This window comes from Ovis canadensis, chromosome 13 (genome assembly GCF_042477335.2).
Source record: "Ovis canadensis isolate MfBH-ARS-UI-01 breed Bighorn chromosome 13, ARS-UI_OviCan_v2, whole genome shotgun sequence".
Classification (NCBI taxonomy): domain Eukaryota; kingdom Metazoa; phylum Chordata; class Mammalia; order Artiodactyla; family Bovidae; genus Ovis; species Ovis canadensis.
Window position 1 is genome coordinate 93,517,750 of NC_091257.1, and position 27,224 is coordinate 93,544,973.

Consider the following 27,224-nt stretch of genomic DNA (forward strand, 5'->3'; position numbering starts at 1 on the left):
TGCATTTATGTATGTTTATTGTCTCTCCCCAGGAAGTCGACTCCACCAGGGAGGTCCTTGTTTGTTGGCTCATTTCCACGCTTGGTGCCAGTAAATCTTTGCAGAAGGGATTCCTCAGTAGGGTTCTGCCTCCATGTCTCTACCCCATGATCTCTGACATGAAAATTCCTCACGGAATCATGGGGCCCCCTTCCAAAAGGGTCTGGAGCAGATATCAACACCGATTCACCGATTCAGCCCAGGTTAAGTAGACTCTTGCTGCTTTGTTATAAATATATTATGTACATCCAAAACATGACATTAAAATATTACTCCGTGTTACAGAAAAGATATTAAGGCTTTCTATTATTTACATTAAACAAGCAAGCACCGTTAAAAAAAAATAACCGAAACAAAAAAGCCCCACTCTTCCTTCTCTGACATACCCTCAAGTCAGAGGAGACACAGTGTCCCTTTCCAATGACCAAGACCCTTTGCAGGGGCTGTGCCCTTCGAAGACATTCTCCAGTTAGAAACGTCAGCTCTGGGTGGAATCACACAGGCAGATGGGGGAAGGGTTGGGGAGCACAGAGTCCACTCGATCAGGAAATTTCGGCTTCATCTGGCCAGCTGCCCCCAGACCCTTGCTGCACTTTGCCGCCCTTGGGTGGACAAGCTAGGCTGAAGGTGGTGACTGGGCAGGCTGTTCACCGAGGCCTTTGGAGTCAAGTCTGCAGGGCCATAGCGGGGTGACGGTCCAGGGACACTCAGCTGTGCCTGGGGGCTCCTAGAGCCCTGCGGGCAGACAGACAGGAACAGGTAAGATGACTCAGTGCTCCGATACCAGCCATGCTGAAGGGCTGCCCAGTGGGGTAGGGGGTGGTGGGTGTGTGGGGAGTTGGTGAGCTTGTCCTAAACCCAAGGGATGGCTGAAAGGGTGGGGCTCTTTTTTTTTTTTGCAGTCAGGCTTGGCAGACAGAGCAGCTCAGGTGGCTAGGGAGGGGCCAAGGGGAAAAAAAATGAAGGAAATGAAAAAAACCAGTGGCTCAAGTATTGTGTCACAAGGGGTGGGGGTGGGCTAGAGGTGCCCGGGCCCAGCCCAGGAGGTGTCCTCTCCACCTGGAGTGGCCAGCGCGAGGCAGCTGGAATTTGGCAGATGGCTTCAGTTTTGGGGAGCTGGGGAAGGTTGGCAACGAGGTGGTGCCTGGAGGAGTTATTTGATCTTCTGCGCCCATTTCATGTCATCTGCCCGAGGCTTCTCGCCTGTCAGGGCCTGGATAATGTCCTCCAGGCGTCGCCAGAAGCCCATCCTCTCCAGAGGGTAGTTGAGCCAGCCTGCAGCAGAGACAGGGCAGGGGGGTGTGAGGAGGGGTTGAACGGGAGAGCAACAGTAAGAGCAGAGAGACAGCTGGCCCCGCCTTGGGTAGCAGAGGGACTGGGAGTAAGTAGGGTCTGCAGAGGGCAGGGGAAAAGGGCTGACCAAGGAATCTGGGGATGGGGGCTCCCCATCAATGGGCTGAGGGGCTGCTCAGACATACACCTTCATCCCTTCACTCACCTTCTTACTGAGCTCTTACTATATGCCAGACACGGAGGCAGTGTTTCCTATCATTTGGCTCTAACGCCACCTCTTCCAGGAAGCCTTCCCTGACTACCACTTAGCAGCCCTCCAGGCCTGTCGCATCACCCATCCTTATTTCTTTACAGCCTTCATGATAACCTGTAACCATCCTCATTAATTTGTCACTTCCCTGTTTAGTGTTGGTTTTGATCTCCAGCTCCCAACCATAACCCCATGTTCTTTCACTGTTGATCCTGTTGGATCCCAGGGCCTAGGATGATGCCTGGCATGGTAGCTAAGTGAATAGTCTTATTTCCATTAAATAAGTCTCATAATCTTATTTAATCTGTATTACAGTCTCCCACCTGAACCTTGAACTAGGTATTACTATGAGTCCAATTTTCCACATGAGAAGACTGTCTTGGAGGGCAGTCTCCCAGTTAGTACCTGGCCAAACCAAGACTGACCCCAGCCCTGGCTTAACAATTAAGTGATCTCCAGAAGAGCCTAAAATTTACCCTTGACTTTAGGATGTACAAAAAAATATTTTCTGTGGCTCTCAGTTCTGCTTTCAGAAAGGCAAAAACAAAAAACCCTACAAAATACTTGACCAAACCAAACCAAAGCAAAACCCAACCCTTCCTCCAAACCCATACGTGTAGCTTACTGAGTACCTGCTACGTGCCAGGCACTTTGCATCTGCCGTCTGACCATTCATACCGCAGCCCTGGCAGGTGGTCTGTGAAGGAGCGGCTGTAGCCTCATCTTGTGAATGAGAAAACTGATAACCAGGGAGGCTTGTGAGCCTCTGAAAGTTGCATATGGAGGAGTTGAAGGTTACCCAAGTTGGCCTGACTTAACAGCACCCGTGATACACTTAACCTTAAAAAGATACCCACGGACCCCGGAAAACCTACTTGCCTCACCTCCTTGGCACTGGCTCACTGGCTCCGCATGTGGGCCTCCCGACTGCCCCCGGGGCACATGTTCTGGCCTCAAGGCCTTTGTCCTCGCTATTCCCTCTGCTTGGACTGATCTGTCATTTATCCGCAGGGCCCCTCTCACAGTTTTCAGATTTCTGATCTCCCCCGATCCTCTGCTCTTCGCCCTGCTTTGTCTGTCCCCATGGCATCTCTCCCACCTGGAGCTTGCCAGCTCCCCTATCCTGGCCCTCAACTCCACACTGGCCTCCTCGCTGCTCCTGAAACAAACCAGGCGTGTGTGTTCCTGCCTCCGTCACCTATTGCTCCTGCTGCCTGGAGAGCTCTTCCCTCCAGGTCTCATGACTCTCCCTCAGTTCAAATGCCACCTTCTCCAGGAGGCCTTCCCTGACCAACTCATTTAAAGGGGCAAAGCTCCCTATTTCCCTCTGCTACCGTCTTCTGTGTTATTTTCTTCCTTGGCAGTTAGGACTGTCAGATGTAGTACTTATCGCCTGGGCTGTCCCCTCTTAGAATGCTATAAAGGTAGGGATTTTTGTGTTTTGTTCAGTGCCATGGCACACAGTAGGCACTCAATAAATATCTGCTAGATGATGGGTGGCTGGCATCACAACTCTACGAAGAGGGTGTCTGAGTGTCTATCTTATTTATGGCTGTGTCCCTGGCACCTAGAAGGGTGCGTGGCACATAGTAGGTACCCAAGAAATGTGTGTTCTGAGAGAAAGTTCCTCTAGGACTGTGCCGCTTCCCCCTGTGACCTCTGCCCCCAACCCTAAGGATGAAGCAGCAGTTGGAGTGGGGGCAGCCCGCCCCTGCTATCCTGTGAACGCACCCGTGGTGATGCAGAAGTAGGTCTCGTGGGGGGAGACGTGGTGGATGCGATGGTGTTTGCGGGGCAGGATGATGTGCCAGTCCTGCAGGAAGATGACCCAGCGTGGCAGCCCGAAGTACGTGTGCGACCACTTGTGGATCTGGTTGGTGAAGGTGCTAAAGATGATCAGGCAGAAGACGAAGCACTCCCAGGGGTACAGCTGCTCCAGGACTTCTGCAGGGTGGGGAGAGGGTGGGTGCCCATGGGCCCCAAACAGCTGTCACATAGGGCAGGGGCCCACTGCCAGCCTGGCCCTCACCCCTTGCCCCTGGGCGGCAAACTTCCCGGGATGGCAGGCACCCTGGGCTCCTTCTAACCTCCCACATGGCCTCTGGCAGGCTCAGACTCTCCTGTGGCCTCAGTCTTCCCTTCTGCTCAGTAGCCAGAATAGGAATAAGCAGAAATAATGGTTGAGACTGTGGGCTTTGGAGTGAGGCAGGGCTGGGTGCAAGTCCCTGCTGTGACATTTCTTGACTGTGTGAACTTGGGTCAGCGACTCTACCTCTTTACATCTCAACTTCCTCATCAATGAAATGGGAATAAATCTTGGTCCAGATTCCCTAGAAGCAGAGCCTCTCTGAGACAAGGACTCATGTGCACGTGATTTATCTGACTGGGGAGGGGAATCTTCTGAAAAACACCCAAGGGAGTGAGGAAAGCAGGACAGGGCAGGGGAAGAGTTAAGCAAAGATGGGATGGGGGGAGTCTTGTCTCAGCCTGATTGGCGGTGGGGGGGGGGTGGGTGGGCGCGGAGGGTGGATTCTGAAATGCTGATGACTCCACAGAGTTGGTCCCACTCAGAGGCAGGGGGCTGGTCTTTTGCCGCCGTTTTGGGTCACTGACTTCAGGCTTATCCCAAGGGGAGGGGCGGGACCTGTGCTGGCAGTTCTCAGAAGGGAGCTCACAGCCACTCAGAGCAGCAGGGAGAGGATGTGGTCAGACACCACACACACACAGCCCATCTCCCCACAAGGGGCTGCTCTGAAGACCAGCAAGGTGTCAAGCTGTTAGAACAAGAGCTGGCTCAGAGGAAGGCTTCCCCCGTACTGAGGTCACTGAGGCTCAGAGAGGTGATGGGACTCGCCTTGGGACAAGTTCCCTTCCCCACATAGGCAGGGCAGAGATCTGAACTCAGGAGTGAGTTTGGATCAGGCAATACATACTCTTTCCACTAAGCCCAGGCAGCAAGATCAAAAGCCCCTAGGACCAGGCAGGTGAATTCAAATGAACAAGGTGGGGGGCAGGGGTAGGGAGGGGGCGGAGATTAGGACTGCAGGGAGCAGCGGGGACTGTGGCAAACTGCAGAGCATGCATCTTGTGTCAGGGGGACCCCACAGCTCAGCTCCGGCCCAGTGCAGCCAAATGGGAGCCAGGACACAGGTGGCCAGGTTGGATTGTTCAAGAGACGTTGGAAACAGATCTTTATGTCAAATATCCCAATTTTACATGAGGGCAACTAAACTTTTATAACACTGAGGGGCGAAACAGCCACACAAGCTATGGGAGGCTCGTGGTTGGGGGGGGGGGTGCGTGGTGTGCTTGTCCCAGGGCTCCCTGGAGGTTCCCCCGCCACCAGCTGGCATGCTTACCTGGGCTCCGGGTGCAGAACTTGTAGGCCATGTTTAACAGTGGCAGCAGCGTCAGCAGGCAGTTGTCCCCGTTGGTCTCGATGAAGTCGTGCCGGGTGATGGCTGTTGGGTCGATGTGATGCTCCCGGAATGGCCGGATGAAAGCCTAGGTGAGGTGGGGGGATGGGAGAGGGGACACAGCCGACCAGTCAGCCCCTCTCCCTGACCTCCTGCACACACACTCCGCGCGGGAGCGCCTCCTTGTCTCTGGCATGCTGCCCCAGCACGGCACTGCTGTGGGTCAGGCTCCGGGTCTAGCAGCTTTAGCAGATGAGTGGAAATGACCTGGTGGGACCTCCGGCTGCTTGCCCCTCTGTCGGCCTCAGTCTCCAGACCTGGGCTATGGAGGGGGGGTTGGTGACAACCTCCATCCTCCTCTCCTACCCTGAGGCAACTGAAGAGACCCCTCACACTGACAGGCAGGACCCTTTTATTTTTTCCAGTATCCAACCCTTCCTTCTGGTAAGAGCCTCTGCTTCTTCTCTTAGCACCAGCTGCTCCTATCAGGCTGCCTCCTCGGACCCTGGCCTGGCCAATCAGAGCATCCAATTCCTCTGGCCACAGTGACTGGCTGTGTGACGGCCACGTGACCCAAGTGAGGCCAATGGGGATGAGCCGTGGGACTTGGGTACTAACTATGGGAAAGGGGGCGGTCTCCGTGGAGAGCTGAGCTGGGAGGATGGACCTTGAGGCAGTGGATGGTCATCCCGGCCACCTTACCAGGCGAGAGCCCGCATGAGTGTGGAGCCAGCGGAGGGGAAAGCAGAGACAGGATTGGAGAGGGACGGGGTCCAGAGAATACAGTCCGTTTGTCCTACTGGACCCAACCACGCCCTAACGTGGCTTCTAAAATTTTTAGTACACAAAGCGGTACCTTTCTGTGGTTAAGTGTGTACCAGATTTTCTATCGCAATCAAAACGTCTGACTGACACCAGATAAAGTTCAATGTTAACGAACAGTGAGGTGCAGCAGGGAAGGCAGAGGAGAACAAGATGTGGTATGGCCCCCAAGTTCAAGGGGGTCCAGTGAGGTGGACATGTATCAGAGCTCTCTGTCCCAGGCCTGATGCTTTTGCTTCCAGGAAATCACAGGGGTCTTGAAGGCGGGGGAGCGGGGGTCAGACTGGAACCACGGTTTCCACGTTACAGATAGGAAAATGGGCTCAGAGAGGAAAGGGGACTCAGCTCAGGTCAGACAGCCCCACCTTCTCCTGGAGGAGACGGGCTGGGCTTCAGGGCTGGGCCAACACACGTACCTTCCCCACGACGGGCAGCTCCACGGAACCCCAGGTGTCGGCTCCCCAGTGCACCAGGCCGGACAGGAAGTCAGCAAGGAGAGCCCCTGCCACTGTGGACAAGAGGAGGGTGAGCTGGAGGTGGGGATGGGGGGTCGAGGGCACATCCCTGCCCACTCCCCGCCCCAACTCAGGAAGTCATTCGCTCAGTCATTCAGGTTAGGGTGCTCCCTTCTCTCCCTGTGAATGGAGCTGCAGTCTGTCCCTTTACTTGATCATCCCCAGGGACACGCGGGGCCTCACTTCCTAGCTGAGTCTGGAAGAGTAAACTGGGCTCAGATTGCCCGGCCTTTCCCTGTTAGGAGCCGGCTGGCACTTGCTCTCTGACCCACAGTTGCCCTGCTCTACTCCAGTGCTACTGGTGATAGATGGCAAGGTCATTCTGGGGTTTGGTGTCAGGAAGGACCCAAGGTCCAGACAGAAGCCACAGCCCTGCAACCCAGCTTTTACCAACAGTCAATGTGATCACTGGGCCCCCAGTAGCCTTTTCGGAACAAAGACCCCTCAGCCCCGAAACCACATGCTTACTTGAGGGTTCAGTATAATCCAGAGGGTAAGTGCTGTTACGCCTGGACTCACATGCCAGCTGTCACTCGCCAGCTGTGTGACACTGGGCATGTTCCCTAACCTCTCTGTGCCCCAGTTTCCTCTAGCCAGATGAGAATGAGGAGGATTAAAAAAGAACACTGCAGCTACCATTTACTGAATACTTTCTCAGTGCCAGACACGTTCGATCTTCACGAATTCTCACCATCTATTAGAAGCTGGTATGATCTTTATTTTTACTTCATAGAGGTGGAAACTGAGGCTTGGAGAACAGAACTAACTAGACTGAGGTCGCATACATGGCCAGTGGCAGAGCCAGGCTCTTAAGCTACCTTGGGGTCCAAGTATCTCGGTAGGATGCACCACGACAATGTCCACACGGGGAGACCAAGGCAGAGCGGCCAGCCCGCTGCCCAAGGTGACTCCCCAGTACCACCCCCATCCTGCTCCCCAGTACCACCCCCATCCTGCTCCCCAGTACCACCCCCATCCTGCTCCCCACCACCTGCGTCTCAGCCCTGCTGGCATATTCCCCTTCCCTTACACCCCCTTACAAGCCTCTGGGTCTCTGCACTTGCTCTTCACCCTGCTGGAACATTCTTTCCCAAAATGTAACGCAGCTCACTCCCTCACTTCCTTCAGATCTTTGCCTCAAAGTTCCCCGGAGGATACCTAATCTAAAACCGTAAGCACCCCCATCTCCCAGCATTTCCTGCCTCTTTTCTTCTCCAAGCACCTATCACCTTGGACTTCATTTCTGTTTACTGTCTTCCCCTATAAAAATGTCAGCTCCACAAAGTCAGGAATTTTCGCCTTTCGTTTATGGCTGCATCCCACTTCTCGGCACACAATATGGGTCGGTACATGTGTTGAGTGAATCGATGGGAAGCGCTAAGTACAATCTGTAGTGCAGAGGGAGCCCTCAATACTGTTATTATCTTTGCTGTTGTTCATTTAGTCCATAAAGGCGACATTCTGCCAGGGACCTACTGTGTGCCCTGCACTAGAGCCAGAGATGCATTGGACATTGGCTGAGCTCATGTTATTGGGACAGAGAAATAAGGGGCAGGAGGATTTGCCAGGGGGTACAGTGGAGAGGAATCTGCCTACCAGTGCAGGGGACACGGGTTTGGTCCCTGGTCTGGGAAGATCCCACATATCGCAGGGCACAAGCAGAGAGTAGCCCCTGCTCACCACAACTAGAGAAAGCCCGCCTGCGCACAACAGTGAGGACCCAGGGCAGCCAGAAAAAGGAAAAAAAAAAACACAGGGTGAGGAAGGGGTGATGCTGCCTGGGGGCCACGCTGGGGAGGGGCAGGCCGTGCTGGGGCTCTAAGGCTGGTGCACAGGGCTGGGCAGTCGTGCTCCTCAGGGCGGTGCAGGGAGGGCGGGCTGGGCTAGGGAAGAGGCTGGCGAAGGCTGGGAAGCCCAGGGCTTTTGCACTTGCTACTCCTCTATCTGACGCCCCACCCCCTCCCTGAGACCCCTGAAGGGCTGGCTCCTCCTCCGTCTTCTAGCTCAGGGTAAACATCACGAAGCCCCCGGCTAAAGCCATCCTCCCAGGCCGGTGCTCTTGGTCACGTCTCCTTGCTTTGTTTCTTTCACAGCACTGGTCACCATCTGAGGGGACAGCCTCGTTTATTTTCCCCACTCCTCGGATGTGGAAAGGGGCTCAGGGAGGCTGAACCACCTCCCTGAGTGGCAGACCTGGTTTGAGGTTAGTCTACCAGTGTAGGGGCATTAATAGAGCTCCTGCTGCATACGCAGGATGCTGTGTACACACTGCCTTGTGTCTACCACGAGGGAATCGTGGCATTGGGGCCAAGCGAAGGGGGAGCTAGATCAAGAGTTGGAGGCACTGCTGTGTGACCCTGGGCCAACTCTTTGCCTGCTCTGGGCCTCAGCATCTTCCCTTTGCCAGCGAAGGGTCGGCGGAGGTGCCTCTTGAGCCCCTGTCCCGTCAGCCTGAGCTAAGGCTGCCTCAGGAGAACACAGCCCTCCAGCAGGCTCCCTTATGGTGCCGTTTTCCTCCTCACCTTTGTTCCATGCAACCACCAATCTGCTTCCCATAATTATACACTGGTTTTGCCAATTCTGGAACTTCACATAGATGGATCCTTATGGGATGTGCTTTTTTGGGTTTAGCTTCCTTCCCTAGCATAATGCTTCCAGAGGCATCCATGTGGTTGTCTCAGGAGTTCATCCTTTTCAGTGCCAAATAGTATTCCACCACCTGGATGTACCACAGTACATTTATCCATTTTGCTGGTGGACAACGAGGCTGTTTCCAGGTTGGGGCTGGAACGACTCAGCTCCTGTGAACTGTCATCCACAAGCCTGTGTGAGGACATATGCCCTCATCTTTTTTGGGTAAAGATGTCAGCCATCTGCCCACCTATCCATCTACCCACCCACTTGCTTATTTAGTTTTACTTGATATTTATTGAGCACTATAGTTACCAGGCCCTGTGCCAGCACCTTAAATGTTTTATCTCTCTTAATCCCTAAACTGTACCAAGGCCAGTCCTAAGCCGGTTACAGATCTCATCTCCTTAATCGTCCTAAGCACTTAATCCTTACAGATGATGTGTGCGTGCTAAGTCGCTTCAGTCATATCCCACTCTTTGCGACCCCACGGACTATAGCCCGCCAGGCTCCTCTGTCCATGGGATTCTCCAGGCAAGGATACTGGAGTGGGTTGCCATACCCTCCCCTCCAGGAAATCTTCCCAGCTCAGGGATCAGACCTGCGTCTCTTATGTCTCCTGCATTGGCAGGCGGGTTCTTTACCACTAGCGCCACCTAAGAAACTCCTTACAGATGATAATGATAATAAAAACAATACTAGAAAAATGTTTTATAATTACAGTTAACACTAGGGTGCTTCCCGTGTGCTGGGTCCTTTGTCAAAGGTGTTAAAAAAGTGTATTATTGGGAATATAATCCCCACAGATTAAACGTGTGCTGTGCAGTGACTTCTCTACCAGGGGAATAACAATACGAAAGGGAGGTGGTGAGAGTAACCTTAAAGGAACCTGACAAACACCACTTGAGCCTGGTGGTCAAGGTCAATGTCACAGGGATCAGTCATGCTGATAGTACATATCCTTGCTATAGATGCTGATGAAAATGGCACTTGACCTCTGGGCTCTTCCTCCCCAAGACACACAGCCCACTAACAAAAACACTAGACAAATCTCAGCAGACGAGCATCCCACAAGACACCAGCACTCCTCCAAGCTGTCCAGGTCACTGAAAACAAGGAAGATCCAAGAAACTCACAGCTCAGGAACCTCAATGGACATGACAACTAAATGTGATGTGGGATCGTGGATGGGATCCTGGGATAGAAAAAGGGCAGTAACTAAAAATTAAGGACATCTGTATATGCTGCTACATTTAAAATGGATAACCAATAAGGACCTACTGCACAGTGCGGATAACTCTGTTCAATAAGCGGTAGCCTGGATGGAGGGGAGTCTGGGGGAGAAGGATGATCTCTGTGGCTGAGCCATTCTGCTGCACACCTGAAACCATCACAAAGCTGGCAACTGGCTATCCTCCAGCATAAAACAAGAAGTTAAGACACAACCAACCAACCAAACAAAAACACCCGAGACCACACCGTTCAGGGTTCCATTTACATGAGGTATCCAAAATATGAAAATCTACTGATACGGAACGGAGATCAGTTAGGACTTAATGGTTAAGAGGTACAGAGTTTCTTTGCAGGGTGACGAAAGTGTTCTAAAATTGAGCGTGGTGATGATTAGGTAACTTGATAAATTTACTAAAAACTACTCAATTGTGCTCTTTGTATGGGTGAATGCAATATTGTGTGAAACGATATGACAACAAAGCTGTTACCTAAAAAAATGTTAAAAACTGAAAAAAACTTAAGGACCTCTGATAAACTATGGACTTTACTTCATAATAATGTATGCATATTGGTGCATTCACTGTAACACACATATGATACCAATATGAGGTGTTACTAATAAGGGGAACTGGGGCCAGGGCTTATATGTGAACTTGCTGTACTGTCTATCTGCTCATTTCCTGTAAATCTAAAGCTGTCCTAAAAAAAGAAAGTCCATTAAAAAAAAAGTGTATCATCTCACTTCATGTCCACTGTGATAGGCCCCACCACATCCCACCTGCCAGAGGAAGAAATGAGACCTGGAGGGTAAGGAGGGGTCAGAGCTGCTGGTCGGTGGCCAGGGACCAGAGAGGGCTGTTCATGATGATGCTGAGCCTCCATGTCCAGGTCTGAGACAGGAACGGTATTTACGTCGCTTAAATACCATTAGCTAGTAACAGGCGAATGCAGGTCCTAAGGGCTTCCCAGGTGACGCAGTGGTAAAGAATCCGCCTGCCAGTGCAGGAGACACAAGAGACGCAGGTTCCATCCCTGGGGTGGGTAGATCCCCTGGAGAAGGAAATGGCAACCCACTCCAGCATTCTTGCCTGGGAAATCCCATGGACAGAGGAGCCTGGCGGGCTGCAGTCCGTGGGGTTGAAAAAAGTCAGACACAAAGGAGCGAACGAGGGCACAGCGCAGGCCCGTGGGACACAGTGAGCGGTCCCCCAGTGCAGCCACAGTTAGTAGTTAAATATCGCTCCCCTCTCGGAGCCTCTGTGGTGTCATCTGTCCAGTGACCAGCCCCTGGCCTCTTCTGGCTGCCCAGCAAGGAGGAGGAACGTGGGCTTTACAGAGATGCCAGGAATTATTTTTGGAGAGAAAAGAGTCCTTCCCGCCCCCTGCCGGGAGGAAATGGCTCTAATCTATGGGCCAAGGCCGTTTCCAGACTGTGAGTCCAGGCCTCCAGGCCTGCTGCCCGAGTCCTCTTTAACGGGAGCAGGGCTGGCAGAGGCGGGCACACAGAAGCTTCTTTGTCCCAGGGCTGGTGTCAGCGCCTGGTGGCTGGCTCACCCTGGGGGCGGCCTGAGCCTGGTCACCACCCTGCCTGCAGGACACGGGGCCAGGCTAGGAGACCATGACGACTCACCCCAGCCACCCTGAGACCCTGAGACCGCTCCCTGGGGCCTCCACTTCCCGACAGGCCACGCGCTGGGACTTCTCCGCCCCGCCCACCCTGAGGCCTGGTGTGGAGATGGGGCTGAGACAGAAACAGACACTGCAGAGGGCTGGTCCCTACGGTGTAGCAGCGTGTGTGTTTAGTCGCTCAGTTGTGTCCGACCCTCGGTGACCCCATGGACTGTAGCCCACTAGGCTCCTCTGTCCATGGACTTTTCCAGGCAAAAATACTGGAGTGCACTGCCATTTCCTCCTCCACGGATTGAACTTGCGTCTCCTGCAATGCAGGCAAATTCTTTCCCTGCTGAGCCATCAGGGAAGCCCAGGTCCCTCCGGTCCTGGGGCCAAATCCTGTCTTTACCACCTTTCAGCTCAAATCCAGCTAAGACTCCTCCTCCAGGCCAGACTCCTGACCTGAGAGGCCACCACGACCCGAGGCCCTGTGACTGTGGGATCACTGCTGACCTCTGCACTCACTGTGCCTTCCATCTGGAACCGCCCCCCTTCCTCTGCCAGGAATTTCTAGTCCCTCCTTCGGGCACCAGCTCACCACCCCCCCCCATTTTCCCTGCCCTTTCCCCAAGTGCAGCAAACAGCTCAGGGCTCCCGCGGTCATCTCTGGGTCACTCATCCGCTGTGGCCAACGCCGTCCTTGTGCGGGCCGCTGAAGACCTCCAGGGGGACAACTCCGACGGTCCCTCGTGGCCCCGTCTTGCTGCTCTGCTTGGTGGGTGCTCCTCGCTGACCCCCAAGTCTTCTCGTGTTTCAGGTCCCCATCTTCCCTCTTGGCTGGCTCTTCTTCCTCTTCCCGCTCTGGAAACTCGGGGGGTCTCAGGCCTCTTCTCTGTTCGCACAGAGCACTCCTGGGGGCCCTCCGCCAGCACCAAGGCTTCAAACAGCGTCTCTCCTCCCGGGACACTGGGATTTCCGGTTCAGGTTTCCTGCTTCCCCAGGCAGCTCCTTTCTCTCGGCTCCTCCACTTCCCTCCCGGCTGTTGGCGGTCACTTCCCTCAGGCCGCTGACCCGTCTCCCTCTCACCGCCACAGCCAACCTGTCAGCACCTTCTGACAGCTCACCCTTCACAGCGCACCGGGCTCTTACCACTTCTCAACACCTCCGCTGCCCTTCTGGGGTCTGGGCCACCACCTTCGCCTCTCCTCCAGACCTCTCCGTTCCCACCCGCCCACCCTGCTGCATCAGATGATGTCGGCTCCAACAGGCTCCAACGGGAAAAGGTCAGTTTTCATTCCAATCCCAAAGAAAGGCAATGCCAAAGGATGTTCAAAACAACCGCACAATCGCACTCAACTTACACACTAGTAACGTGATGCTCAACATTCTCCAAGCCAGGCTTCAACAGTACATGAACCGTGAACTTCCAGATGTACAAGCTGATTTTAGAAAAGGCACCAGAAAAGGAACCAGAGATCAAATTGCCAACATCCACTGGATCATGGAAAAAGCAAGAGTTCCAGAAAAACACCTATTTCTGCTTTATTGACTATGCCAAAGCCTTTGACTGTGTGGATCACAACAAACTGTGGAAAATTCTGAGAGATGGGAATACCAGACCACCTGACCTGCCTCCTGAGAAATCTCTATGCAGGTTAGGAAGCAACAGTTAGAACTGGATATGGAACAATGGACTGGTTCCATATAGGAAAAGGAGTATGTCAAGGCTGTATATTGTTAGCCTGCCTGTTTAACTTATATGCAGAGTACATCATGAGGAATGCTGGGCTGGATGAAACACAAGCTGGAATCAAGATTGCCGGGAGAAATACCAATAACCTCAGATATGCAGATGACACCACCCTTATGGCAGAAAGTGAAGAACTAAAGAGCCTAAAAAGTTGGCTTAAAGCTCAACATTCAGAAAACGAAGATCATGGCATCCAGTCCCATCACTTCATGGGAAATAGATGGGGAAACTGTGGCAGACTTTATTTTTTTGGGCTCCAAAATCACTGCAGATGATGACTGCAGCCATGACATTAAAAGACGCTTACTCCTTGGAAGAAAAGTTATGACCAACCCAGAAAGCATATTAAAAAAGCCGAGACATTATTTTGCCAACAAAGGTCCATCCAGTCAAGGCTATGGTTTTTCCAGTGGTCATGTATAGATGTGAGAGTTGTACTATAAAGAAAGCTGAGTGCCAAAGAATTGATGCTTTTGAACTGTGGTGTTGGAGAAGACTATAGATTCCTTTGGACTGAAAGGAGATTCAACCAGTACATCCTAAAGGAGATCAGTCCTGAATATTCATTGGAAGGACCGATGCTGAAGCTGAAACTCCAGTACTTTGGCCACTTGATTCAAAGAACTAACTCCTTGGAAAAGACCCTGATGCTGGGAAAGATTGAGGGCGGGAGAAGGGGACAACAGAGGATGATATGGTTGGATGGCATCACTGACTCAATGGACATGAGTTTGAGTAAGCTCTGGGAGTTGGTGATGGGCAGGGAGGCCTGGTGTGCTGCAGTCCATGGGGTCGCAAAGAGTCAGACACGACTGAACAACTGAACTGAACTGGCTCCAAGGGGATAATCGCCAGTGCCTTCTCACGGCTTGCAGAATAAAACTCCAAGTTCAGACCATGGTCTTTAAAGCCCTGTGCGGCTGGTCCCCACGGGTCTCTGATCTGCCTCCGACTACTGTTCTTTTGGTCAATTTTCTCCAGCCACACTGGCCTCCTTTCTCTTCTCCAAGTGTGTGGGGCTTGCCCCAGACTCGAGGGCTTTGCCCCTGCTGCTCACTTTGCCTGGAATACCCCAGAGAGAACCACCTGGCCAGCTCCCTCACTGCCTTCAGGTCTCCGTGCAAATGCCACTTTTCCAGAGAGACCTTTCCTGACCTCTTACCTCTCATCTTCCCTGCCTGTTTCTGCCAATCTTGACTTTGCCACCCAGGATGGCATCATCTATCTGTATTTATTAACTGGACACCTTTTCAAGGCTTCTGGCTCCTTGGATTTCTGGGGGCCTGCCAGGGGCACCAGAATGCCTGGGAGATAGCAGCAGGCTAGGGGTGGCCTCTGTAGGCTGGCACAGTACCCTTCCTTCCGGTGTGTCAACACAGAAATCAGGGTGACTACTTAAATCGATCAGGAACTGTGCAAACACTGCTATCAGAGGATTGTAGGCTGTTATCAGTCCAGAGGCAAAGGTGTTTGGTGGAAGAGCTTGGCTGATAAGCAGGTGAGAAATCTCCTGACCCCAGGGCTGGAAGATCTGGCCCCAGTCGGGGGAGGGAGGTGGTGACCTACCTGGGGTGTCCAACCTCTTGGCTCACTCAACCCACACGGGGGCTCTGGTGCTATGGGTCCTTTGCCCAGAGTGGGCCCGCTGCTGAGAACACACTCTCCCTCCTAGTGGAGGCCATACAGTCCCTAGTCAGGGAGTCTGCAGTTTAGGAGATGGGCAGGTCTGGATACACCATCCCAGACCCTGCTGCTGCCCGACAGGGAAACCACCCGGGTCCGAGAGCAGGTGCCCGAAACTCTCGCTCGGTTGCCGCCTACAGTGCAGAGAGCCCAGGATGGGGCTTGGCACATGGTGGTGTTTGTTGTTGTATAGTCGTTCAGTCGTGTCCGACTCTAGCAACCTCATGGACGGCAGTCCCCCAGGCTCCTCTGTCCATGGAATTTCCCCGGGAAGAACACAGGAGTGGGTTACCATTTCCTCCTGCAGGGGATCTTCTGGACCCAGGGACCGTATCCGCGGCTCTTAGGTCTCCTGTACTGGCAGGCAGGTTCTTTACCACTCGTGCCACCTGGGAAGCCCTTGGCATGCAGCAGTCTCCGGAAATATCCACAGTTAAACTGACCACTGAGAGGCAAGGTCTGAGCCCCGGGGAGGGGAATGTTGGGCAGTGCCCCCTCCCTACCTCGACCCAGCCGCTGCCTTCTCAGCAGGGATGCATCTGGCCCTCACAGTGGCCCCAGCCAGCAGGTACTACAAGCAGCCTCACTTTCCAGATGTGGCAGAGAGGCTCAGGGGTGTAATGACACTTGCCCAAGGCTACAGAGCCCAGGAGTGGCAGAGCTGATGTGAGTCCAGGATACAGCAGTCTGCTTGTGATCGCCCCCAGACGGGTGTCGGGGCTCACACTGTCAACACCCCCGCCCTTGAATGTGCTGCTCCGAGGCAGAGAGCCCGGGGGTGCAGGTCCTTCTTGCCCCTGGAGAGAGGGGGCATGTCCGGCTCTGTGGGCAGGGCCTGGCTCCTCAGCACTAATGCGTTACCCTCTTTCCCTTCCAGTTGGTCCAGCCCCCCAGCACATACCCACTCCTACCGCAAACCCTGATGGCTCAATTAGCAGGCCCAAGTGCTACTGGCCTGAGCGGCCAGAATGCTTTTAATGAGACTGTGGAGGCTGAACACTTCGGGCTGGCCGGCTGGACCAAGGGCACAGCGGCCACCGACCCTGGGGTCAGAGCGACAAGCACTGGAATTAGAGGGAGAGCGGAGGGGCAGAGGGCAGGCAGGAAGGAATGACGTCACTCCAGGACCTGGGCGTGGAGACAATGAATTAGAAATCGTGTAGTGCTTTCCATTTTGAGGGGTGACTCCGGCCGGTCCCCGCTCTGAGGCTCAGTCTCCTGCTCTGTGTAACGATGCCAACAATGGCAGTGCCTGTCGCCCAGGCCGTGGAAGCCTGAGGACAGACCGGCGGAAACCGCTTGGCAGGCACCGATGGGTGCAGGTTGTCCATTCATTCACTCACCGCTTTGGTGAGCGTTTACAGAGCACCTACTGTGTGAGGCATCGCGTCAGGGGACACAGCAGCGAAGACGCACAAGTCCTGACTCTCAGGGAGCGGATGTGTGACTGGGGGAGGCAGGGGACAAACAAACAGAACATAGGACAGAGTGGGGTGCGGGGCACACGGCAGGACTGCTGTTGTAAGGGAGGAGCTCCCTGAGGGGGACGAGGCAGTGAACCACGCAGGGCTCCGTGGGAAGAGTTCAAGCTCAGGAAGAGCACGTGCAAAGGCCCTGAGCTAGCAGCGTGTCTGACGGTGCCCAGGGAGGCACAGTGGGGAGGCTGGTGTGGCAGAAGCGGGATGAGCCGACAGGAGGAGGGAAGTGATAGAAGGAGGGCTGGGGGCTGTGCCAAGGAGCTTGTGTTTTGTTCTAAGTAGACTGGGGACAACAGACCAGTGGTGTGACCTCATGTGGGATCCGATGGGATCCTCCCAGCTGCCTGTGGACAGTGGAGGGCTGAGGTGGAGGTGGGGAGACCATGGAGGAGGCCTCTGCCACAGTCCAGCCTGGAGGATGGTGCTGGACCAGGGAGGGGATGGTGGATGCTGGATACAATTCAGAAGCAGAGCCAGGAGACTCGCTGATGGTGTGGATGTGGAGTGACAGAGGGGAGGAATTCAGGATGACGCCCAGGTCTCTGGGCCAAGCACGGACACAGCTGCCACGTGTGTGCGATGGGCGACAGGGTCCCCACAGCCCGAACCCCATTCCTGTGCACGCACGATGTGTGAGTCGCCATCAGCGTGGCGCAGACAGTAGGTAGGTCCCTGACCCCTGGGGAAACCAAGGCAGGCAGCGGGGCTGTGGGCACTCACCCACGCCCAGCATCACGAGGGGCGTTTGCTCCCAGCGGGCCAACAGCAGGAGGTGGACCACATTGTGGGCGATGAGGCTGAAGCACAGAACCACGCAGCACCACTCCTGGAAGCGCTTGCCTGCGGGGAGAAGGGGCGAGAGTGAGTGCAGGGCGGCGGGCCAAGGCCACGGGATCAAGGATCAGAGCCAGGCGGGGCCGGTCTAGGGACGGCTCTCTGACTGTGTTCCATGAGTCCGCAGTGCAGACTGCAGGCTGAATGCATGCCCATTTCACAGAGTGTCCCTGAGGCCTAGAGACTGGGACAGGTCTGTCCAATGTCATATACTCCAGGCCGGCTGTGTTAAACCAAACCCTCCTGCACACAGGCCTGCTGCCCACGAGGCTGGCGTTACATGTGCCGAGTCTTTGGCAGACAGGACTAGAACGTTGATCTTGTGGGCCCCTTTGGGCTCTCTCTGGAGACCCCTGAAGGAATTTTAATGAGCTTCTTTTTTTAATTCTCATTATCCTATCACCTGCCCCCATCTGGTAGGCAATTATTTGGAAGCCCCACAAACAGCTTTTAATTATGCACGTTCAGACCCTGTCCCACGTCCATCAAGCGGGGCTCCAGGCAATGAGTCAGGAATTCAGGAGAAACCAACCACAGTTATCACTTCCATGGCTTCAGCCACAGGGCCGATGAGGAGGTCTCAAGCTCAACATTGCCAGGGGCTGGAGAGACGGTTAGAAGCAGTGAGGTGGGCTGGGTGGGAGCAGTGGGACACCGCAGCACAAGTGCCCCTCCTAGAGCGGGAGGCACTAACTGGCTGACCACTGCCAGGACAGGGAGTGTGGGCCCAGGCAGGTCAGAGGCTCTAATTCTCAAGACGAGCCAGAAATCAGGATGCAGGTATGAAACCATCTATATAATTTTGGCACGTATTTTTAATATCCTGTGGGCTGGGACAGGCTGATTCACTCAACTGCAGCTTTGTTGACTGTATCGAAACACTGAGAATAACCTCAGTGTCCACTGCTTGGGGAATCAGACAAGTTAACTTGGTTTACAGCGTCTCTGTTGCTAGGCAAAAAGCCTGGGTGACTGTTCCTATGTGGCTGACGGAGGGACTGGATATTCAGGACAAACTGGTAAGTGCAAACAGCAAAGTGCCAAACATCCATTTACATAAAAAAAGAGAGAAAAGACAACCAAACAACTGTAGAGTTAAGACTGTCTTTTCACCTCCTTTTGAATTTAAAATTTATGAATGTGATATCTTAGCAAAAATCTCATAATTATAAATTAAAATTTAAAAACGCAAAAGGAAATAAAAGCACCACCTGGGTGCATGTGACATGGTCCCCAGGAACACTGTTTTCTCAGGCAGCTGGTCTCAAGGACAGATCTCCTCTTGCAGGTCTCTCTGTGGAACCTCCACCTCCAGGAAGCCATCCACTATTCCTCCTTTAACGCCTGGGCTCCCTGACCATGGGGCCCATCATGAGAAACTCTGCCTGCATAACCTCCATCCTCCTCTCCCTAAATGTCAACTCAGGAGGCCTAGGACTGTGCCTGCCCTGCACAGCAGGGCCCTGGCACGTGTTGGTGCTTAATAAATGCTTGTGGAATAACAAATTCCTAACCACGATCCTAGAGGAAAACCGCCAGGCTTTGCTTCTGGGCACCTTTCTCTGAAGCGGTGTGACAAGGACCAGGCTCAGAGAGAGAACGGGCCTTGTCCCGGCTGCACAAAGCAGACTGCACTCCAAGCCAGAGCCAGAACTTCCACCCTGTGAGAAGACCAAGGCTCCGAGTGGGCGAAGGACATGCCCAGGGTCGTATCCCGCGTACAGACGAGGACCTTGGGACCCAGACAGGGCCAGGACCCTCCAGGCCTCACATGGAGGCAGGTGCAGAAGCCCCTCGCCGCCCACTCCGCAGTCAGGGACTGCTTCCTTGGCACCCCGGGGCCCTGCCACCCCAGCGCCCCAACCTGGGGTCACCATGATAGGGCCCTGAAGGGCCTTCCCTTCTGTGGCTCTGGTCTGCGGCCAGGATTCGGGGCTCAGAAGCAGGAAGCCGGGAGGGCCGGTGGTCAGGGACAGGAGATTCCTCAGTATGATCTGCCGCCCCCCGGCCTGCAGCGCCAGCAATGAGATTAAGTGACAGGAACGATAACCAGGCCGATCGCGGGCTGGGCACAGCGTGCAGCCCACGCCACAGACTCTGCAGACCTACTCCCTCTGTCTTGTCTCATTTATCCATCTATAGCTGCACTTCAGTCCTTCCCAGCATCAGGGTCTTTTGAAGCATGAGATGGCTGGATGGCTTCGCATCACTGATTCAATGGACATGAGTCTGAGCAAGCTCCTGGGAGGTGGTGAAGGACAGGGAAGCCTGGTGTGCTGCAGTCTGTGGGGTTGCAGAGTCGGCGACCACTGAGCGACTGAACAGCAAACGGCTGCACTGGGTCTTCTTGGCGACACACAGGCTTTCTCTGGTTGTGGGGTGTGGGCTTAGCTGCCCTGTGGCATGTGGGATCTTCCCGGAGCAGGGATCGAACCCACGTCCCCTGCATCGGCAGACAGATTCTTTACCACTGTAATACCAGGGAAGTCCCCCCCTCTGCCATATTTTGCTCTTAGTTTTTTTTAAAAAAGGAGCTACACTTAAAAAAAAAAACAACCCTAAATTCCTATTTTCCTGCTTCCTTTAAGAACAGGCTCTGGCCACCCCAGGTCTGAGCCCCCCTCAGATGGGGGCAGAGCTCCTGGCTTACCCCAGCCCTCTCTCCTCCCTGAGGCCTCATCCTGGGGGGCTTCCACTGGTGGCAGTGCTGGCCAGGCCCCTGCAGTTATCTGGGTTTTCAAAGATGAGGCACAGTATTTCATTCAAGTCTCAGTGCCTCGAGGGAGGAACTGTGTGATCGCACTTCCTGGATGAAGAAACTGAGGCTCAGCAGGTAAAAACCAAGAGCTGGGTTTGGATCCTGTGCCTGTAAATGGGAGACTTTAGCCTGGACGTTTGGGACTGTCTTGATTCCAAAGGTAGCCCAACTCTCTCCCCTTGCCATGGACAACATCCCGAAATCTGAATATTTTCCCATCTAAACTGTCCTCTAGGCTCTGGAGTCTTCTGCAGAACAAGTGCCTCAACTATGACCCAGAAAAAACGCATCTATTATAATAAGCTTTCACAGAGCACCTCTTCCATACCAGCTACACTGCCAGGGAGGATCCCAGCCAGCCCGGCCTGCCGTACACCAAAAGCTGGGGGCTATCTGCCCCGACCTTCAGAGGGGGAAACTAGGCCTGGAGAGAGGAGGTATCCGAAGTCCCTCGAGAGTCACCAAAGTCAACATGGACAGTGAGCCAGGCCGGGACCGCACAGTCAAGGGGTCTAAATGGGGTCACATCACAGATGGCCAGACTGAGGCCGGGGAGGGGAAGGCCTTTCATCCGCATAGAGGGCTCGGGCCACCTCCAGCACAGCACTGGGCCTTGCTTCCCTGAGCCAGCCCCTGGCCTGACCATGATCGGAGCCGAGGGACAGAGGTGATGCCTGCTGGCCTGCAGAAGGGCTAAGCTGGCGTATGGTGGCTGTGCAGGGGCGGGGCGGGGGGCATCTCTGCTTTCCTGGGGACAGGTCACAGCCGGAGGCCTGGCACTGGGCCCGCCTCTTGTTTCAGTCAGACAAGCCCTGGAACCTGCCCTTAAGGTGGGTCCGGGGCCACTAGGAGACCCTCGGCCTCAGGGAGGTGGGGGGACAGGAGGTAGCGGGGAGGCAGGGACCAGAGAGACACAGAGGAAGAGAGACAGATGGGAGAGAATGGCATCAGAGACACAGAGAGGTGAGAGACAGGGAGAAAAGGAGGAAAGAGAGAGATGGGGGGTCTCTACATACACGGAGATGGAGAGAATGAGTGTAGCCAGAGAGAGGGAGAGACAAAGACATGGAAACGAGGGAGACAGAAACCCGGGCCAGGGGTGTGATGGACCAGCCTGGCCAGGAAGGGGCCTCGGGAGGCCCTCTGGGGACAAAGCCCAGCTCAGCTCCAGGATGGTAGGCCAGGACCCCCACCTGGCACTCCTGACACCCTTCACCTCACCCCCCCACCCACGCTGAGTGCCTGTGTCCCACAGGCTGGGGGTTGAACAGGGGCTCCGGGAACCTGCCAAGATCCACCCCTGGAGCCGGCGTATCCACATAGCCAGAGGTCAGCTGGTACCTGCCAGGATGTGGGACACCCACCTCGCCTCTGGGCCTGCCCGTGAGGCTGGGGGAGGCCTGCCCAGCCTGCCCACCAGTCACAAGGGCTGCACCTGGCAGAGGGTCTGCAAAACCCAAACTTGGACCCTCTATGGCTCCCAGGCCCCAGGCGCGTCCTTGGGGCAGACTCTCAGGGTCCAGGAGATTGGGCTGAGGCTCTTCAACCCAAGCGGCCCCATCAGACCCCTCACAGCTCTCAGCCGACACGAGGCCCACCGTGTCTGCCGCCAGCCCTGCAGGCATGCTGCCCGGCCGCCCTGGAACATGGGCCCCCTCCCGCACCCCCACCCTCGGCAGGCTCACTTCCACAGCAAAGATTCGGAACACAGAACCCAGAACACCCCAGAACAGTGTTCAGGTTCTGGCCCTGCTAACTCTCTGTGTGACCGTGATCATCACTCTTTGCTAAGCCTCACGGAAGGTCTTAAAGATGGACAGGGTGCAGCCACTCCAGGCCAGCCAAACATATGGTGTCCCTGGCGAGGCTGACCTTCCCCTCTGGTGAGCAGAAGCAAGCCAAGTCCCAGGCAGGACAAGCACTGGGAAGAACACGTGTAGGGGGTGGGCTATGAGGAGGCTACAGGGGTCTCCGTTTCCTCCCCTGTAAAATGGAGTTGATACCAGGATACTCCTGAGACAACTGCAGGGAGGCTGAAATGAGAGCATAGGAAGGAAACGCCCAGCACACAGCCAGGGACCAATAAATGTCAACTATGTTAACTGCCTCATTATTGCTGCCAGCTGTCACGGTACCAACCTACCTCTGTACCCGTGAATCTCAGGAATCCAGTCCCAGAACTCAGAACCCTTCCCGACTCAGCCCTGGCTCCCTCTGCTCCAGCCCGCGGGCCGCCTCAGTCTCCCGCAAACACTTCAGGCTCGCTCCTAACCTCAGGGCCTCTGCACTTGCAGTGTCCCTGGCCTGGACCCATCCTTCCTCAAATATCTTCAGGCGTCCCTCCCTTCTGGTCCTGGGTCAAATGTCACCTGTTCAGGGAGGCCTTAACTGCCCCCCCTAAAACGTGACTGTCCCCAACTTCTCCCTTTTTGGCTATTTGTTCCGCAGTACTTGCCACCACTGGGCAAGTAAGCTATTTCCCTTATTTACTGGGTTTGCAAAAGCCCAACTCTGTTTTCCCTGTTTTGTTCACCACTGTTCCCCCAAGGGTTAGAACAGGCACTGGGACAAGGGTCCCAGTGCTCAGCATGTGTCCCTGGTCCCTTACGTCATAGGCCAGGCCCGGAGAGATGGAGGTACTTCCCCAACGTCAAGGGACAGAGGCAGGCAGAGGGAGGCCTATGGAATTTAGAGAAGCCAGTCTCTTTCTGCTTCACTCCTCCTCCCCAGGCTCTCCCCTTGCCCCACCCAAACTCCAAGTTGGGAGGAGGCAAGGCCTCTGATTGCAGGTTTGGGGGACCGGGAGACTGTCTGCTCCCTTAAATCCCTGAGGGGCTGTCCTTTAGACGGTGAGGGGCACTTGGGGAAACCAGAACTGGACAAAGATGCAATCATGGTGGAATGAGAAGCGGAGTTCACAGGGGAGGCTCAGAACACCCTTCTGATTTCAAGGTCTGTAGGGTTTACTTGAGTGGGTGGAGCTGGACACCAAAGGAAGGGGCCTTTGAATCTTACCCTGGATTTCCAGGTGGTGAGCCTGAGGACCAAAGAGATGAGGCAGTGTACCCCAAGACTCACAGGAGAGGTTGGGCTATGGCATTAATAACAGGGATTCCCTATTGTATGCTAGGCACTGCACTAGATGGATGATCTCATTTCCCCTTCCCAGTGACACTAAGGAACCGATAAGCTTTATCATGTACCCATTTTAGAGGTGAGGAAACTGAGGCTCAGAGAGGGCCGGCACCTTGGCCCAGGTCACATAGTTAAGAAGCAGAGTCAGGATGCTAAGTCCAGGCTGCCCCAGGCAGCACCAGAGGTTTTAGGTCCACAAGCTGGGTGCTGGGAGAACAGGTTAAAGGCACTATGGCATCATGGGCCAGGTGCCCAAGTTAGGTATGAAAAAAAAAAAAAGACTCAGAACATGAAACTGCAAATCCAGAAAGCCTCTGGTGATCTACAGCTCAGGTCATACAGGCAGCTATGGCAGAGATGGTATGCAAACCCTGGCCAGTCAGGGCAGAAAGCCAAAGGTGGTGGCAGAGTCGTTCTCACCTCAGGCAAGGGATATCTATGCGTGGTGGCCCCCTCCCCCTCCCCGGGGTAAAAGGAAAGATGTCACAATGTTTGACAAATAAATAAAGCTGGATGAGCTGGCGACACCCAAGCAAAGGGGCCTCCCAGTCACCTGACTCTGGAGTTCTCAAAGGCAATTTCTTTACCCCTGGGGACACTTGGCTCTGCTGGGGCCTGGCAATGAGATTCCTGAGGCTCAAGTGGAAGTCAGAGAAGGGGGTGGAGGTCATTGCTTGCTAGAGCAGAAACGGTAGGCCCAGCAGGCAGACACCGGGACCTTGTCGGGGGGCAGAAGCAGAGCAAGGGTCTCTAAGTTTGCGGTCTGGTCTGTGGACACCCCCAAGTCCTTATGGAGGAGGTTAATATAAACATCTACATGGGGGAGAGGAAGTGGCTGGGACTGGGGCTTAAATTTTGAGAGAAAGCTTAAACTGGAAGGTGTGCAGGGAGGCCCTCACCACCCAGGATTTCAAAATACAGGGTGAGAGTTAATTCGCGGGGTGCGGGGGAAGGGGTGAGGGTCTATAAACTGAAGCTATAAATCTAGGATGGGGCTTTGGAGGAAGGGCGTCTGGGGCACTCGGTACGTGGGGCCCCCTGAGTTGAGGTTCCCAGAGCAGACCTGATATGCTCAGATTTGGGGGGTGAAGTCACTACAGCCCAGGGCCCTGGCAGGGGTGCAGATAGGGCCCTAGGGTGTCAAATCTGTATCTGGGGAACCTGGGATAGGGTGTAACTCTTAGGAGGGGGGCCAGTACATGTCACTGAGGGGGGGGGTGCCTTCGGCTTGGGGTCCTGGCGTGGTGGGTCCCCAAGGCTAGGGGCTCTTTACAGCCGCGGGGACCCCGGGCTAGGATTGGGATCCGACAGCGTGATGGGAGCTGTCCGTAGCCAGAGGAGTTGATATGGCAGCTCCTTGATCCGGGGGGCTGTCTTTGCATCCAGAAAGCCCCGTGGCTGGGGTTCTGGTTTGCGCTTGGAAGGGGCGCTGGGGTGGGGTCCCAAGACTTAGGGGCGCTACTTGCAAGTTAGGAGCCGCGCCTGGAGCTCTGCACTGGGGGCTGAGGCTGGGGTTCCGATCCAGGGGACCCAGGATCGCGGCCCCGCAGCCCAGGCTGGCTGGTGACTGCGGGCCGGGAGAGGGGGCCGGAGGTCCTACCTGGGGAGTAGAGCGCGGCCAGCTCGCGGGCCCCGGCGTGCTGCGCGCCCCAGCGCCGGCAGGACGCCGCCTCATCGTCTTCGAGCTCTGGCTGCTGGCCCGGCCCGTCTTCGGCGCCCGCCATGGCCCCTCGCCCGGCCAGCCCGGTGCGCTCCGCTGGCGGCGGCGGCAGGGCCGCGGAACCGCGGCGAGATCACGCCGCCCAATGACGGCCCGGCCCCGGGCGCGGCCGCGGCGCCGACGGGGGTCTCGCCCGGCCGGGCGTCACAGCCAATGGGGGCGCGCGCCGGGGGCAGCGCCAGCCAATCAGCGGCCGCCGAGCCGCAGCCAACCGCGGCGCGCGAGGGGCGGGTCCGCAGCGTACGGAAGAGCCGGGCTGCGGCGCGTCTCGGCTGCTCGCACTTCTCTGCACGTCGCCGCCGCACTGTGGGTCCGAGCGCGCTGACGGCCCCGGGAGGGCTGTGTTTACCCCCGCGGTGCCCCCGGTGCCGAGGGCCGAGGTCTGAGCGGCCGTCTCTTGGGCACTCCCAGGCCGGCGTCTGTGACGGGCAGGGGACGCGCGGGGAGGGTCCCCTGGCCGGGGAGGGGAGGCCCCGTTTGGAGGGTCCCTGGCCGGGGCCGGTTTCAGGGTCTCCGAAGACCCCGAGCGTCGCCCCTCACCGTGGGCCCCGCTCGCGCGGTGCCCCCGGGGACAAGCCTGACCAGGGGGTGGGGGCAGTGTCCCTCGGAGGGAGGAGACAGGAAAGTGATAAGAGTCTCTGTCAGATTTGGTGAGCGCTGACTATCTGTTGGGCGCCGGGCCAAGAGCTCGACCGCAGGGTGTTTTTTACTCACAGTCCGGAGCTGGGTGGCCTCCTCAGAGGCCCCTGTCACCGCAGCGCCCGGAGGTGCCCCCTTCTCCGGTCACTGTGACATCACCTCGCCTTCCCAGTGCTCGTCGGAACGGACGGTGCCAGGCTCCCCCCTCCCCAGAAAGCAAGCTCCCCAGGGCTAAGACTTGCTGAGATCACAGCCGTTCTCCCACGTCCCTATCAGCCTAAGTGAAGTGAAGTGGAAGTCCCTCAGTCGTGTCCGACTCTTTGAGACCCGCATGGACTATACAGTCCATGGAATTCTCCAGGCCGGGATACTGGAGTGGGTAGCTTTCTCCTTCCCCAAGGGGATCTTCCCAAAGGGCTCGAGGAAATGCTTATGGAGTGAATTAAGTCTCAAATGAATTTATTACCTCAGCAGGAACTCGGCCGGTCTAACCGACTACAAAGTACGCAGTAATTGCTCACATAAATTCCACACCGCGTCCCCCGCCAAATGGGAGCTAAGAGTGTTCAAGAGGTGGGGGAACAGGGAGGGGAGGTTAAGACCCCATTCTGTCTCTTGGAGGCTCCATCCTTGTTCTCAAGGTTTAAGCCCTGGATTGTCCGGGTGCTAGGAAAAGTCAGTCACCCCAGGAGTGTTTCCTGGGCGTTCCCACCCTGGGCGGCTACAATCCCTGCCAGACCCACGCCCCTTTTCTGTTTCTTTGTATATACCACCTCCCAGGAAAGAAAAGCGTGCTTCCTTGGCAGGGAGAGATTGCAGTATGCAATTCACCTCCTGCTGAATTCTGGCAAAACTGACTGGCTTTGCCTTCTTGTACTTTACACAGTTCAAATTTTCAATCCAGGAGATTCAGGTGCCTTGTGTTGGGATCGGCTCAATCTCAGATTTCAGGGACACACCCTTCCAAGCTCTGCCTGTGTCCCAGGCTGGTTCCTGCTGGTGTCGGGAGCTCCCCTAGTGGCCAGCACAAGATGGGTGATGGACAGACAGGTTATTCATTTCCTCAGGGAACACATTTGTTAGGCACCAACCTGACCCAGGTTGCTGCAGGGAAAGAGCAGGGAATATGACTGTCATATTTTCTCTCATTCTGTGATTGTCTTTTCACTTTCTTGGTGGTGTCCTTTGATAAACAAAATATTTTTACTCTTGATGAAGTCTTACCTACTTTTTTCTTTGTGCTTTAGGGGTCATTATTTCCTCATTTTTAAAATAACTTCATCGTTTTCCATTGTGTGGCTAGATCATAATTAATTTAACTAGTTATTTTTGATGGACACGGGTCATTTCCTGTCTTTGAATGTTATAGACATTTTGCTTAATGTCATTTTGGCATGTAAAGGTAGGTCTATTGAAT

The 27,224-nt window shown here is 55.1% G+C and overlaps 1 protein-coding gene across 1 annotated transcript; it reads right to left on the minus strand.

Annotated features, from left to right (window-relative positions):
• Positions 1–25,521, minus strand: PEDS1 (plasmanylethanolamine desaturase 1). The gene is made up of 6 exons (XM_069548812.1): positions 25,049–25,521; positions 17,442–17,561; positions 6,237–6,328; positions 4,942–5,086; positions 3,314–3,526; positions 1–1,314 (listed from the first exon to the last, which is right to left on the minus strand). The coding sequence occupies exons 1-6, from the start codon at positions 25,170–25,172 to the stop codon at positions 1,193–1,195; spliced, it is 816 nt and encodes a 271-aa protein (XP_069404913.1). The 5' UTR covers positions 25,173–25,521; the 3' UTR covers positions 1–1,192.
• Between the last annotated feature and the right edge of the window lie 1,703 nt (positions 25,522–27,224).